The sequence below is a fragment of the Erpetoichthys calabaricus genome, chromosome 5, assembly GCF_900747795.2.
Source record: "Erpetoichthys calabaricus chromosome 5, fErpCal1.3, whole genome shotgun sequence".
Lineage (NCBI taxonomy): Eukaryota > Metazoa > Chordata > Cladistia > Polypteriformes > Polypteridae > Erpetoichthys > Erpetoichthys calabaricus.
The window spans coordinates 32,877,331-32,892,135 of NC_041398.2; the positions used below are offsets into that span (position 1 = coordinate 32,877,331).

Below are 14,805 nucleotides of genomic sequence, written 5' to 3' on the forward strand. Positions count from 1 at the left end.
CTCTTTTGGCAGTGACAGGGATTTGAATCGGCAACCTTCTGGATACCAGCACAGATCCTTAGCCTCAGAGCCACCACTCCGCTCCCACAAAGGAGGAGATAGGCACTCTGGCCCACACATTGCCTATCTCTTGTGGGATTTGAGCCCACGCCTTGCTGGCCCACTTGTCTGCCTCTTAACCTGTTACGCCAGATGACTGTGACCCCATGGGAATTCTACAGATAACTATAGATAACAGATAGGCATGGAGCTGGACAGTTTGATAACTGTGGCGGAGCGACGGGCGCTCAGCAGGCTCCTGTCAGTTATGAAGAATCCACTGCATCCACTGAACAGTATCATCTCCAGACAGAAGAGCAGCTTCAGCGACAGACTGCTGTCACCGTCCTGCTCCACTGACAGACTGAGGAGATCGTTCCAAACTATGCGACTCTTCAATTCCACCCGGGGGGGGGGGGGGGGGTTAAACATTAACATTATTCAAAGTTATTGTCTGTTACACCTGCATTTTTATTACTCTTTAATTTAATATTATTTATTGTATCAGTATGCTGCTGCTGGAGTATGTGAATTTCCCCTTGGGATTAATAAAGTATCTATCTATCTATCTATCTATCTATCTATCTATCTATCTATCTATCTATCTATCTATCTATCTATCTATCTATCTATCTATCTATCTATCTATCTATCTATCTATCTATCTATCTATCTATCAATGTCTAATTCCTGACTCAATTGGACTGGGATTTGTTTACTAGGCAGACCACAGGGTAAAAGTAAGTTCTCCCATCTGATCTTTGAACCATTCTTTATGGAACCTTGCCTTGTGTAAATGCATCATTATTCCGCTGGAATTAAGTGCTAGACTAAGAAGAGTGAATGATGGCCATGATTGGTTGTATTTGATTAGAAAAACACTATTCATATTTCATATTTATTTTGTATTTGTTTTACCATCAGATGTTGCTTCATTTTAATAAGATGACCCTGTTTGTGCCAAAAAATCCCTCCACAAATCCTGACATTATTATCATTTGTCTGCAGTGTCTACAAATACTAATGACATAGTAGGTCAAGGAGAGCCATGCATCAAGTTAGGCAAGACTTGTCCAATCAGTGCATCCACAACAGAGAGGCTGGATAAACGAGTCTGTCATGTCTGATGATTTGTTCTTCTTTGTTACGCATCCCAATAATTAGTGGAAGTTTCTGCTTGACAGCATGTCTAAGCCTCACTTTGTTTTGAGTCTGTTCTGATATCTCTTGATTTCCAGATTTCTGAACTTTCAGAGTTTGATATGTCCCGTCATTCCTTTGGGGATATTCCTGTGACAACAGTTGCAAATATTATTGACAAGTTTAAGGTCCGTGGGACTATAGCCAACCTCCCTGGATACATCTGCAAGGGTAAAATCAACCCCTGAATGGTCAGAAAGATAGTAACAATGGTAGACAAAAAGCCAAGGATAACTTCTAAAGAGATACAAACAACTCTAGAGTCAAGGTGCATCAATGTCTGATCACACCATCCTCTGCTTTTTGAGTGGCAGTGGGCTCAAGGGAAGAAGACTCAGGAGGACTCCACTGTAGAAAGAAAAATATAAAAAAGCCAGACTGTAATTTGCTTCTGCAAAATGTTTCTGGGAGAATGTGTCCTTTGGACATATAAGACAAAACTGGAGCTTTTTGGCAGGTCACATCAACTCTATGTCCACATTATGAAAAAAAAAGCTTTCAAAGGAAAGAACACCATACCTGGTGTGAAACATGGAGGAGGCCCAGTTATATTTTGGTGCTGCTTTGCTGCGTCTGACATGGGGTGCTTTGAGTCTGATCAGGGAACAATGAAACCTCAAGACTATCAAGATATTCTGGAGCGAATCGTACTGCCTAAGAGCAAAAGCAAGAGAGCAAGATACGTTTATTGTCTCTGTACAGTACAATGAAATATCATTTGGAGCAAGTCTATAGATGTCTTATATAAGAGTAGACAAAAAACTAAGTAAACATTAAACTATGAGAGGCACGGATACTATTAACAATTCCAAATATACACAAAGTAAAAGTAAATGCTGTATGTAGTAAAAGTAAAGGTAAATATGTATGCAACAAGAAATAAAGAGAAAAAATGAACAGATAAGGAAACAAAACATGAAGATAAGAAGTGACCAACTATTTGATTCTCTATATTTTAGTTAAAATTGGGAAATCCTAACAAAATTTCCTATCATAAAGTGATATGAGGAAGAATGCCTTTAGCATTTTAGTGTGCCACCCATGGGGTGCATGTCTCCAAAACTATATTTTCATCAGGTGTTGTAAAACAGTTTTATTGCTATGATTTGCAAGATAAATCATTAGGAGAAGTGGACCTTTATTCATTATTAATTTGAAGAAAAAAAGCTATGCTGGAAATCGAAGAGTCTCTGTTGCCTAATTAAGCACAGAGGGCAAAGACCCTGCTAGCAATGAATATGGCCTTGCAAGTTATAACTTCACTGCATTCTGTACACATGACAATAAATATAATCATTTATTGACTTATCTGCCCTTTTCACAAGACTGGTACTTTGGATGTTGTATGATTTGGGACACTAGGTGGCAGCATTGCAGTGGAATCAATGAGCTTTTTAAAAAAAAAAAAAAAAGTCAAGTAGTGAGACCTTCTAACTGGTGAGAAAAGCTTGAGCATTAGAAGACATAAAGTTGAAAATGAACTGAGTACATAAAGTTTACAATAGAATAAATAGAAGTAGAGTCAAAAAAATGAAAGAAAACAACACATTGAAGTAAAAAAGAATAACATCTAAGCAAAGGAAAGCATGTCAAAGATTACCTGTAATAAACTGCTATATGAATATGAATATATCATTGTGTGTATGTGTGTGTTTGTGTATGTGTGTATATATATATATATATATATATATATATATATATATATACAAACACAGGACAAGTGCAAGATGGGTAAAGAATTACTCTATACCACAAGAAATAAATCATTAAATAAGTAATATATAAATGAATAGACAGTAATAATTTGAAATAGAAAGTATAATAACAATAAAACTAATTATAAAAACAATAGTGACAAGTGTAACAAATATACTACATTTAAATTTGCTACTAGGGACACATCTGAGGAGAGGGGGAAGCACAGAGTTCATAGTCTGGACAGCCAAGGGGCAGAAGCGGTTTAGTACCTGGTAGAACTGGTTTGAATGCTACAGTACCTTCTGCCAGATGGAAGTGGGACAAACAGACCATAGGAGGGGTTGTAGTGGTCCTTCACAATGCTATAAGATTTCTGGATGCAACACTTTACAAAGATGTAGTCAATGGGGAGCAGAGAGGACCCAATGATCTTTTCTGCATTGTGCACCATCCGTTGTAGGACCTTACGGTCAGAGACACTTTAGTTCTCAAAACTGGCAGAGATGTTGCTGGTTAGACAACTCTTGATGCAGCCTTTGCAGAATGTGGTGAGAATGGGGTGAGGTGGAGACTCAGCTGTGCCTTCATGGGAATGGAGTTGGTGTGTTGACCAAGTAAGATTATCTGTTAGGTGCACATCAAGAAATTTGGTGCTCTTGACCAGTTCTACCTCAGAACCCTCAATGTGCAGTAGGGTATCATCGGCATGAGCCTTCCTGAAGTCAGAAACTATTTCTTTCATCTTGTCCACATTAAGAGACAAATTGTTGCACTTGCCCTAGTCCACCAATTGTTGCATTTCCATTCTGTAAGCTGACTCATGTCTATTGATGATGACACCCACCACCAGCCCTGGGGGGTGCCAGAACTCAGAGCAATGGTACTGGAGATGATGTTTGCAATACAAACTGTCTGGGGTCTCTCTGTCAGGTCGGCGTTCGACCGTGTCCCTCGGGGAATCCTGTGGGGGGTGCTCCAGGAGTATGGGGTACCGGACCCCCTGATAAGGGCTGTTCGGTCCCTGTACAACCGGTGTCAGAGCTTGGTCCGCATTGCCGGCAGTAAGTCGAACCCGTTTCCAGTGAGAGTTGGACTCCACCAGGGCTACCCTTTGTCACTGATTCTGTTCATAACTTTTAAGGACAGAATTTCTAGGTGCAGCCAGGGTGTTGAGGGGGTCCGGTTTGGTGGACTCAGGATTGGGTCACTGCTTTTTGCAGATGATGTTGTCCTGTTTGCTTCAGCAGGCCGTGATCTTCAGCTCTCTCTGGATTGGTTCGCAGCTGAGTGTAAAGTGGCTGGGATGGGAATCAGCACCTCCAAATCCGAGACCATGGTCCTCAGCCGGAAAAGGGTGGAGTGCCCTCTCAGGGTTGGAAGCGAGATCCTGCCTCAAGTGGAGGAGTTCAAGTATCTCGGGGTCTTGTTCACGAGTCAGGGAAGAATGGAGCGTGAGATCGACAGGTGGATCGGTGCGGCATCCGCAGTGATGTGGGCTCCGCATCGGTCTGTCGTGGTGAAAAAGGAGCTGAGCCGCAAGGCGAAGCTCTCAATTTACCAGTCGATCTATGTTCCTACCCTCACCTATGGTGATGAGCTATGGGTAGTGACCGAAAGAACGAGATCGCGAATACAAGCGGCTGAAATGAGTTTCCTCCGCAGGGTGTCTGGGCTCTCCCTTAAAGATAGGGTGAGAAGCTCAGTCATCCGGGAGGGGCTCAGAGTAGAGCCGCTGCTGCTCTGCATCGAGAGGAGTCAGATGAGGTGGCTCAGGCATCTGATCAGGATGCCTCCTGGACGCCTCCCTGGTGAGGTGTTCTGGGCACGTCCAACCGGGAGGAGGCCCTGGGGAAGACCCAGGACATGCTGGAGGGACTAGATAGATAGATAGATAGATAGATAGATAGATAGATAGATAGATAGATAGATAGATAGATAGATAGATAGATAGATAGATAGATAGATAGATAGATAGATAGATAGATAGATAGATAGATAGATAGATAGATAGATAGATAGATAGATAGATAGATAGATAGATAGATAGATAGATAGATTATTAATCCCAATGGGATTTTCACAAAGACTATGTCTCCTGGCTGGCCTGGGAACGCCTCGGGATTCTCCCGGAAGAACTAGAAGAAGTGGCCGGGGAGAGGGAAGTCTGGGTATCTCTGCTCAAGCTGCTGCCCCCGCGACCCGACTTCGGATAAGCGGAAGAGGATGGATGGATGGATGGATAAAAATAAACCCTTTCGATCCTCAAGCTAAGGTTAGTAAAGTAAAATGTATTTAGAAGATAAATAGAAATTGGGGTGATGAATTATTTGCACCTGTTTCTTTTTATATTTTTCATTTTCTTTTTAGACTTTAAACTTTCATTTTAACTTTGCACTGTCACCTTATGGCAATAACTGAAATTGTGAATATAGCGATTTGGTTCTGCCTGAGAGAATACACTCGACTTTTATAAGTTGTTGCAACATATTTGACAGAAAGAAAAATAAAATACAATATAACATAATCTGAATTATAGAAATGTAACCTAAAATAACATGGTCTATCAACATAACACAACCCCACCTAATCCAGTTTAGGTTTGCACTGGGAGACAGCCTATCCCAGCATGGCAGTAATTAACACAGAATGCTAGTTAATTGGATTAATTTTTTTTATTTTATTAGTGTCTTTGGGCTGAAGGGAGTCTCATGTATTGTATGTAAAGCACTGGATTCCTATCTTGCTCTCCCTATGTGATAGTCAGAATTCTTAATAAAAGATTGTGCTTGTTTTAAGGTGGCTGTTGACCTCAGCCATCGGGTTGCTCACCGTAACAATGACTAACACTGTAAATGCCTTTGTGTACCAATGTGTTTTTGCGATGTTAATAATACACTAAGACACATTACAGCCTGTTTTGTAACTGATCAATATTGTGTTTTTCAATGGAAAGAATTTTCTGACCCAGACTCCAAAGATTCAGACTGATCCATTAAGACAAAAAGTCTCAATCAAGTGCAAAGCCCAAAGCTGGCAACTACGTGTACTGGTACCTGCAGATACTTGGTGAAAATCCTAAACGTCTGGTCTATCATGCAAGCAAGCAAGCTTGCCTGTGTAATGCATTTTACGGGAAGTGGCTCAGAGACAGACTTCACTTTCATCATCAGAGTTTCACAGAACTCCATTACTGTCACCAGCCTTGGAGTCCAAGCACATAGTGATAAATACTCTATAATAAAAAACCTTTGAGGTTCAGTGATTCAGCTGCAACAGAGCATCAAACAGCTCCAGAAAGGGGAACTGACTAAATCAGCAGAGCAGTGCAGAAGAAGAGATGAGCCTCAAAGTCAAGAGTAGAATGTAATTTAGGAAACATTAATGTATTTATTTGCATTTTTTATTTAGTGTATATATCACACAGTATAAACAATGTCATGTCTAAGCACTTTACACAGTTATAATTAACATAAAAGAAATAAAACCTACTAAAATAAGGATCATATGTTAAAATTCGGGAAATTAAATAACCCTTATGAATCACAAATAGCAAAAAAGATGGCCTTTGTCTGAAAACAGCGTATGATGATGATTTTCAAACAAACTGTGGAAGTTTGCTCCATAAACGTGGGCCAATAGATCCTAAAGCTTGGTCGGTCAATGTAGAGTGTAATAGTAGCTCTATATGGCGCCCGACCCGGCACAGACTGGAGACAGGAGGCAGGCACGTGTAAAATTAACAAATACTTTTTATTTTCTTCGACTGTGAGCGCACGTCTTCCCCGTGACCCACAGGCAATACACAGTCACACCAAGCACTCTTCTTCTCTCACTGGCACCACCACTCCTCCCAGGCAACCTTGTCCTCCTCCACCTGACTCTGGCCGCTGAGTGGTAGTCATTGGCTCCTTTTATAGTCCACCCGGAAGTGCTCCAGGCGCTTGATCACCGAGTTCCGGCTGCACTTCCGGGTGTGATGAATATGCTGCCCACACAGGCTCAGGAGTCCCAAACACAGTACCCCCTGGCGGTGCCTGCGGGACCTAACAGGGCTGCACCCAACTTCAATTCCTAGGGAGCCCTGCAGGAACCTGAGGCACTGCTCCACCCCAGGGGGGGCAGCCATCTAGCATCCAGGGGGAGGTATTGCACTGTCCAGGGCTGCTCCCTCTGAATATAGTGTACAGGGGCGTCCCGGCTGGGTATGGACGCCAGCCGCCTGCCACAAGAGGTATGTTTGTGGGACAGTGAAACCATTATAGGAAGCAGACTGCAGTATCAACAGTAGTGAATAGAGTGAGTAAGTCCTGAAGATATGTGAGTGCAACGGCAGTAGCAGAATTCCATATTGAATCTGCTCCTTAGCAGCCAACAAATGTAAAGAAAAAAGAACCAGGGTCTTGTGAAGTCAGACATGCATGCCAAGGGAGAGTCTTTAAGGTATTCCTATTGCAGAAACCAGGGAAAGGGAGAACATGGTGATGCAGTTGTTGACACCTGTTCTCCCTTTACTTATAGTACAGAGGACTATTTCAAGGAAGAACTGTGACGTTTTTTGTTCTGTTGAATTTGAAGTGACTTCCATCCTATCAACTATCTACATAAAAAGCAGACAGACCAGAATTTGGCATTCATTTCAAAACCTGTGACTGATGGAGAAGGGATTTGTTCATCAAAAGTACATTCATGATAATAAGAATTAAAAAACTCGGACCTTGATGGTCCTGACGATTCCCATTGATTTATTTCTGCACCTGCAATTAAATGAGGCCACTGCCTTGAACCCCAACTCTTCGTCTTGTGTTGTTTGCATCATTACAACAGGAATACTTTTGTGTTTTGGTAAGAACATGTTCAGCATTAATTTGGACATAATGTAGTTTTTGGATGATCTTTTGTGGGAGACCAAGTAATATAACATCATGACCAGCTCAACAGCCTCTAGCATCTATCAACAAAGATAATCCATCCATTATCCAACCCGCTATATCCTAACTACAGGGTCACGGGGGTCTGCTGGAGCCAACCCCAGTAAACACAGGGGAACAAGGCAGGAAGGAAAACCCTGGGCAGGGCACCAGCCCCCCACAGGGCGCACACACCCACCAAGCACACAATAGGGACAATGTAGAATTGCCAATGCACCTAACCTGCATGTCTTTGGACTGTGGGAGGAAACCAGAGCACCAGGAGGAAACCCATGCAGACACGAGGAGAACATGCAAACTCCAAGCAGGGAGGACCCAGGAAGCAAACCAAGGTGTCCTTACTGTGAGGCAGCAGCGCTGCCACTGTGCCACCCCAAAGATAATCTACTGTAAGTTTGGACGTATGCCTGAGGTGATAAAAAGACCATAGCATCTGACTCCTAAACTGGTAATCAAGGAGGACAAAAGAATCATCTGACCATTTGCCGTAGTACAAATGAAACCAGTTTTGTTAATCTGGCATGAAATGCCCACAATAATGGGTTCTGATTTTCTAGATCTGATGGTTTCTGATTCTGATTTACAACTGTTTAGTTACTAGTACATTTTCCTTATCCAGCACTTGCAATCATTCATGTATTTGCTGGTCTAATCTAAAATGGCCATTAGGAGGGGTCTTTAGACAAATCTGTGTGTCTTTGGCAAATCAATGAAAAGACATGTGGCGCCATTGTCAAATCTTACCTATAAGGATAACATGTAAGCCAAGAAAAGAACTAGAAAAAGTACTCATCGCTGAGGATGTTTTGACTTACATTTCCAAAGGTAACGTATTCTTTCCTCCCAGTGTGATAAGTTATGAGGTGAACCATTTTAGTGCAGTACTAGAAATTCCAACATCTCTGAAGTGACACAATAAAATTCAATGCTTAACTGTGTCAAAGCAGAGGTCAAGCACAGTAATTAGACTGCCATAACCCTGACTAAGGCTGGCTCAGCTCTATGGGTAGCTCAAACACCAGATTAAAAAGACTTCATTCTGAGTCTAGATGAGACAGCAACTACAAGTCTCGTCTTCACAAGCACATTACAAAGAAAGGAGAAGTTAGGACTGAGGTGATAATTAGATAAGATATCAAAAATCAAGATCTGTGCTTTTTAACCCTTTAAACTCTGCCTCATTTTTGTCCATTTTCTGCTACTTTGATTCAGCTAGCTACAACTTCATCATCCTTCATTCAGTATTTGTGTTCTACCCCTCAAAACAAAGGTCAGACATTTCTCTTTCAGAATTTTTACACCAGGGGAATTAATTATGCTGTCACACCAGATTAAGCTGTCCAACTCAACAAACATTTTTACCAAAATGAGAATTTGAATGTTATTCTTATATCCATAGGTGTTGGAATAAACTTCTAAGCACTATAAAAGTGTCAGTGAATGTGTCAGGTACACAAAGCAAAAAATGTTATGGAATATTTCTATTTTTGCTGTTTTGATGCTGTACAAAAAACAGGATTCTTTTTTCCCACTTTACTGTTTTCAATATCTATAGCATACATAGCGATTATTGAAGATCCAAGAGGCCTAGGAATCATTTTGAAGGGCAGATCTTCGAAAATATATATGTTGTGGGGGAGGAATTGGCTGAGAGAAGAAATTCGGCCATCTCTGTGGGAAGGAGAAAAACATTGCTGCGTGGTATTGGGGTATGTACTTTAATTATAACAATGAGGAAATGAATAGTGGGGCGGCACAGTGGCGTTGCTGCCTCGCAGTTGGGAGACCTGGGGACCTGGGTTCGCTTCCCGGGTCCTCCCTGCATGGAGTTTGCATGTTCTCCCCGTGTCTGCGTGGTTTTCCTCCGGGCGCTCCGGTTTCCTCCCACAGTCCAAAGACATGCAGGTTAGGTGGATTGGCGATTCTAAATTGGCCCTAGTGTGTTCTTGGTGTGTTTGTGTGTGTCCTGCGGTGGGTTGGCACCCTGCCCGGGATTGGTTCATGCCCTGTGTTGGCTGGGATTGGCTCCAGCAGACCCGCGTGACCCTGTGTTCGGATTCAGCGGGTTGGATAATGGATGGATGGATGGAAATCAATAGCTTTAAGCACTTTATATATCATTATTGTTAATAATGTTGGCTGAGTTTAAAGGGTCTCTGCTTTAATCCAAGAATGAGACTCATTTCACATGAAATTCTGTCCTGTTCTGCATATGAGGTAGTATAAACATTAATCTGAAGATAAATTTGACTTTTGAACAGTTGATGGTTGACTGACTGCCATCTGAATATGTTGTATTTATCTCATTAAGACCCTTTGCTGAGAGGTTTTCCAAAATCTTGTACGTTTTGGTCAGGTTTTAATGTGAATATCCCTTTCAGAGAATGTATTCATATGGCTTGTGTAATGTCTTAATGAGATGTGAAATTTATTTCTCTTTATAGTTTCCAGTTTTTCTGGCACTGGTGAAGGTGAAGAGTCCTGAAATGTGTCAGCCTGCTGGACAACGGTGTGAATAATCTTGAGAGAAGTTTACATCCTGGATACTTTAGCTATATTGACCATCTGGACTTTGTTATTTACAATATGTAATGCTGGGCTGTTTTCCTGACCTGCCTGTATTTTGAAAAACATCTAGTATTTTGGAAGTCTTTGTGCTCAAATTATAATATTGGAAACATTTGTACTTTAGTAAAGAAAACATGTTTGCTGAAGTGGAGTTTGGGTATATGTAAGCCAATGACCTGGCTGTTCTTTTGTTTGTATACTGTATATGAGAAACATAACATAGGGCAAGTGGGCAATGATAAATTTCCTTCACAGTCCTTAATGGGTAAAAAAAACAAATGCTAATGATTATAGGACAGGTGTAAGTTACTCCATCCACCTGGTAAATTTTTAGGAGATGAGAGGGAATCTGAGTACTCAGAAATCACAACACAGACAGTGGGGGAATGTGCAGGCTCCACACAGGCAGGTTTAAGATTGCACTCAGGTCTCTGGAGTTGTGACGTATGAATATTAGCCACAGCAATACCATAAAATTAATTGTTTGAAATAACAGCATAGCACTGCTGAATATTGTACTGTTTTTCTGAAATGTACTATTTATATTTGCATTTTACAGGCCTCGATATAGCACTATTACACTGAAGCTTTTTAAATTAAATGGTATTTATTTATGCCAGCTTGGATTTTATTTTTGCTTGAATTAAAGAGGTAAAATGCTTTAAAAAATATTACCGTATGTTACTTTAATCCTTCAATAATAATAATATTAATATAATTTTAGTTACTCTTATTTGAAAGAAAGTAATTTAGGATACATCCAGTTACAGGACTGAACACAACAATTGTAAAGAGAATTGTAAAGATGAATGCCTCATAAACATTAGATCATTCATTTTTTTTAATGAATTAGGGCTTACTATTACACATTGCATTTTTCATTATAAGACACTGCACCACTTGAAGGAATGCCTTGTTGTCTTGAACAGGTAATACTGTGCAATATCCAGAACTGTGAAGCATTTGGACACTTGGCACCCATATAAATCATAAACAGGAGGGTTGATTTTCTGTCTCTTTTTCTGCTATACCTCTCCAATGAGCCAACATAAAATCACCATGGAGCACCATGTTAGGTTACAAATAATTTCCTTTAGTGTTTGTTATTACAATAAAATAGCATATAGAATCTTAACAAAGCATCCTGCTCACAACCCAGAAATTGATAAAGTGGGTTTAAGATTTTTTTGCATATTACTTTGTGCTATCACTGTTACAATTTTGTCTTTCTTTAATTTATTTTGTCACCCTTACAAATGCCCATGACTTATTAGTGTGGTGTCATCTTTATATGTAATTTAAGTTCATTATATAAAGTGGCAAACTTCTTCTTTTATTATTTTTTCTCTCTGACAGTCAGAATTCAGTCCTGCACAGGGTGCCAGACCATTACTGGCATTTGTTTTGTTTTTTTTATTTCACTTTTTATTAGAGTGTTTGGGGTGAAGTTGAAAAGCACATTCTTAAAGGTGTGTCCCTTTAAGAAAACCCTGAATGGCTTTTCCTGTGTACACATTTTGAACTTATTTTGAACCAATGAAGGGCTATGTTCACAATTTTTATTATGTGACTGAGATAAATTTACATCCAGGACACTCGTTTGCATAGCTGACCCGCTTCACTGCTCTCTCTGCTTGTTTTAAACGACAGTTGACTTCAGTCTCTAGTGATTCACTTACAGAATGGCCTCCCACTGTCTGCTGATGTGCGTTGCGCTGGTCTTTGTTCACTGTAAGAATAACGCTCTAACCTTACAAACTGCTTCTGTGTAACAATGTGTTTTTTCCATTACATATTTTTCAAGACACTTTAATAATCAATGAACAATTTCTTTTCAGATTCTAGTGGACAGAATATTCTGACTCAGACACCACAGGTTCAGACTTTCCTAGCAGGACAAAGTGTCTCAATCAAGTGCAAAGCCCAAAGCTCTATAAGCAACAACTACCTGCATTGGTACCTGATGAGACCTGATGAAAGGCCTAAACTTCTGATCTATAATGCAAACAGCCGTGTCTCTGGAATCCCAGCACGTTTCACTGGAAGTGGATCAGGGACCGACTTCACTTTGACCATCAGTGATATGCAGACTGAGGATGCAGGAGTCTATTACTGTCACCAGCCTTGGGGCTCTGACACACAGTGATCAACAGTCGAACAAAAACCTCTCTGATTCAGAAGTGCAGGGCATGACACAGGTGCAGAGAGAGGAACTGCAGAAAAAGAGACCGACAGAGAAGTGAGCTCCAGAATTAAAAGTAGGCCAAGAACTGCAGTGAGAAGTCAATCAGTGGATAATGTCTGTTATTCTGGTTTGTAATTTAGCATGCACTGACTGCAGGTCTTTTCTTAGCCATTCAAGTGGGTTATGATTAAGTTTAGAGGAGCTAATGGCAAATAAAAGTCCTGACTTTTTATAGATAGATAGATAGATAGATAGATAGATAGATAGATAGATAGATAGATAGATAGATAGATAGATAGATAGATAGATAGATAGATAGATAGATAGATAGATAGATAGATAGATAGATAGATAGATAGATAGATAGATAGATAGATAGATAGATAGATAGATAGATAGATAGATAGATAGATAGATAGATAGATAGATAGATAGATAGATAGATAGATAGATAGATAGATAGACTTTATTAATCCCCAAGGGGAAATTCATATACTCCAGCAGCAGCATACTGATAAAAACAATATTAATTAAAGAGTGATAAAAACTACCAGGACTTTGTAGTATAGGTCATTGCGTTTATGATAAATAATGAACTCTATCAAAGAATTATATTAAAATCAACATTTTTTTAACTGTTAATTACTTTCTTCACCAGCAACATAACTAAATGTCTACATTTCAATGAGAGAACTAGGCCCATGCCACCACGTAGAGTTCCAACTTAGAAGCAAAGTGCCCCAAATATAATGGGTTTCTTTGCACTGTCCATTCGTGTTGTACACAACACATTTGGTAGTTGGTGACTGTTTGCAGTAAGTGGGCAACAGAATGTTCAAATACTGCTGTCCTGACAGTTGGGACAAGTCGAACACTTAGTAATGAAGAAATGCAGCTTTATATGTTTTTCGCAACAACATTACTATGAACTGTCTACTTTCTCTGCTGTTCTTTTTTCGGTATTCTGTGGTGGCGATCTGCGCCGCCACCGCCACCTGATCAGGACACCATGCAGTCCCTATATTGATGGATTGAAAGCCAGATGACCACATGACCGTCATCATCTAATTCTTCCACGTGAAGCCTGAAAGCCATGAGGACTGATTGAGACCATTTATGTTACGTAGAATGCCTAGAGGGGGCTGGGTGGTCTCGTGGCCTCAGAACCCCTGTTGATTTTGTTTTTTTTTTTTTTTCTCCAGCCCTGTGGAGTTTTTTTTTTTGTTTTTTTCTGTCCTCCCTGGCCATCGGACTTTACTTTATTCTTTGTTACTTAGTATTGCCTAATCTTATTTTATATTTTTCTTTTTCTTTCTTCATCTTGTAAAACACTTTGAGCTACATCATTTGTATGAAAACATGCTATAAAAATAAATGTTGTTGTTGTTTTCTATTTATAACACTATGTTCCATAAGCTGTTGACAACAAAGAAAATTAAATTCTATGGATATCCAGTTGGCAGCACTATGGTACGTAACTGAGATGCGGGAGCAAAGCTCACCAGCAAATGACTGTATACTGAAGTACAAGTTCTCTCTTATGTTTTGACAGGCCCAATTAGATACGTCTTGTATCTCATGTTCAAAGTGTTAAAAGTTGCCAAGGTTTTTCTTCAACTACATGTTTCTCAAGTTTGTTCCAGGTTACTGCAATTTTTTGAATAAAGAAGTGCTTCAAGCCTTCAGTCCTAAATGCATTTCTCTGAATTTTCCAATAGTGCCCTCAAGTTCACATTCTGTCATTTAATTTAAACAATTAAGCACTGGATCTACTTTAATGATCTCTTTGAAAATTTCCAAGGCCTTGATTACGTCCCCATGCAGTCATTTCTGCCTGAGATAAAAAAAGGGTTTAATTCTCAGAACCTTTCACAATAGGACATGTCCTTAAGTCCTGTACTTGGTTGCCCTTCTCTACACAGCTACAGAATTTTGGTAAAATTCTTACTTGCATGCTCTAATCAACATGCAACACGTTACCAATCTCCAAATGCCAGAGTTAGTGAGTATAAACCACCTTTACCTCAAAATTTCTTCTTTATTTACTTGAAAAAATCTACATATTGAATCTTAATCCTGTAATTATGTTGCAGTATAGTTAAGGTTACCATGATACATGACATAAAACATCTGACCATGCAAAGAAATGTATTCAAGTGTTAGTACAAATTTTGAGCTTTCAAAAAT

At 40.0% G+C, this 14,805-nt stretch overlaps 1 protein-coding gene and 1 gene segment (V, D, J or C); one reads left to right on the top strand and one right to left on the bottom strand.

Moving 5' to 3' along the window:
- Positions 1–1,523: 1,523 nt before the first annotated feature.
- Positions 1,524–14,805, bottom strand: part of LOC114652597 (uncharacterized) — a 67,875-nt gene continuing 54,593 nt past the window's right edge. Inside the window, exons 6-7 of the mRNA XM_051928522.1 lie at positions 1,759–1,893; positions 1,524–1,587 (exon numbers count right to left, since the gene is read on the bottom strand). Coding sequence (XP_051784482.1) covers positions 1,524–1,587; positions 1,759–1,893 — 199 coding nt within the window. The remainder of the gene's footprint in view (positions 1,588–1,758; positions 1,894–14,805) is intronic.
- LOC127527771 (immunoglobulin kappa variable 6D-21-like) lies at positions 12,048–12,655 on the top strand. The segment is given in 2 exon segments: positions 12,048–12,164; positions 12,272–12,655. Coding segments are annotated over 2 exon segments (357 nt in total).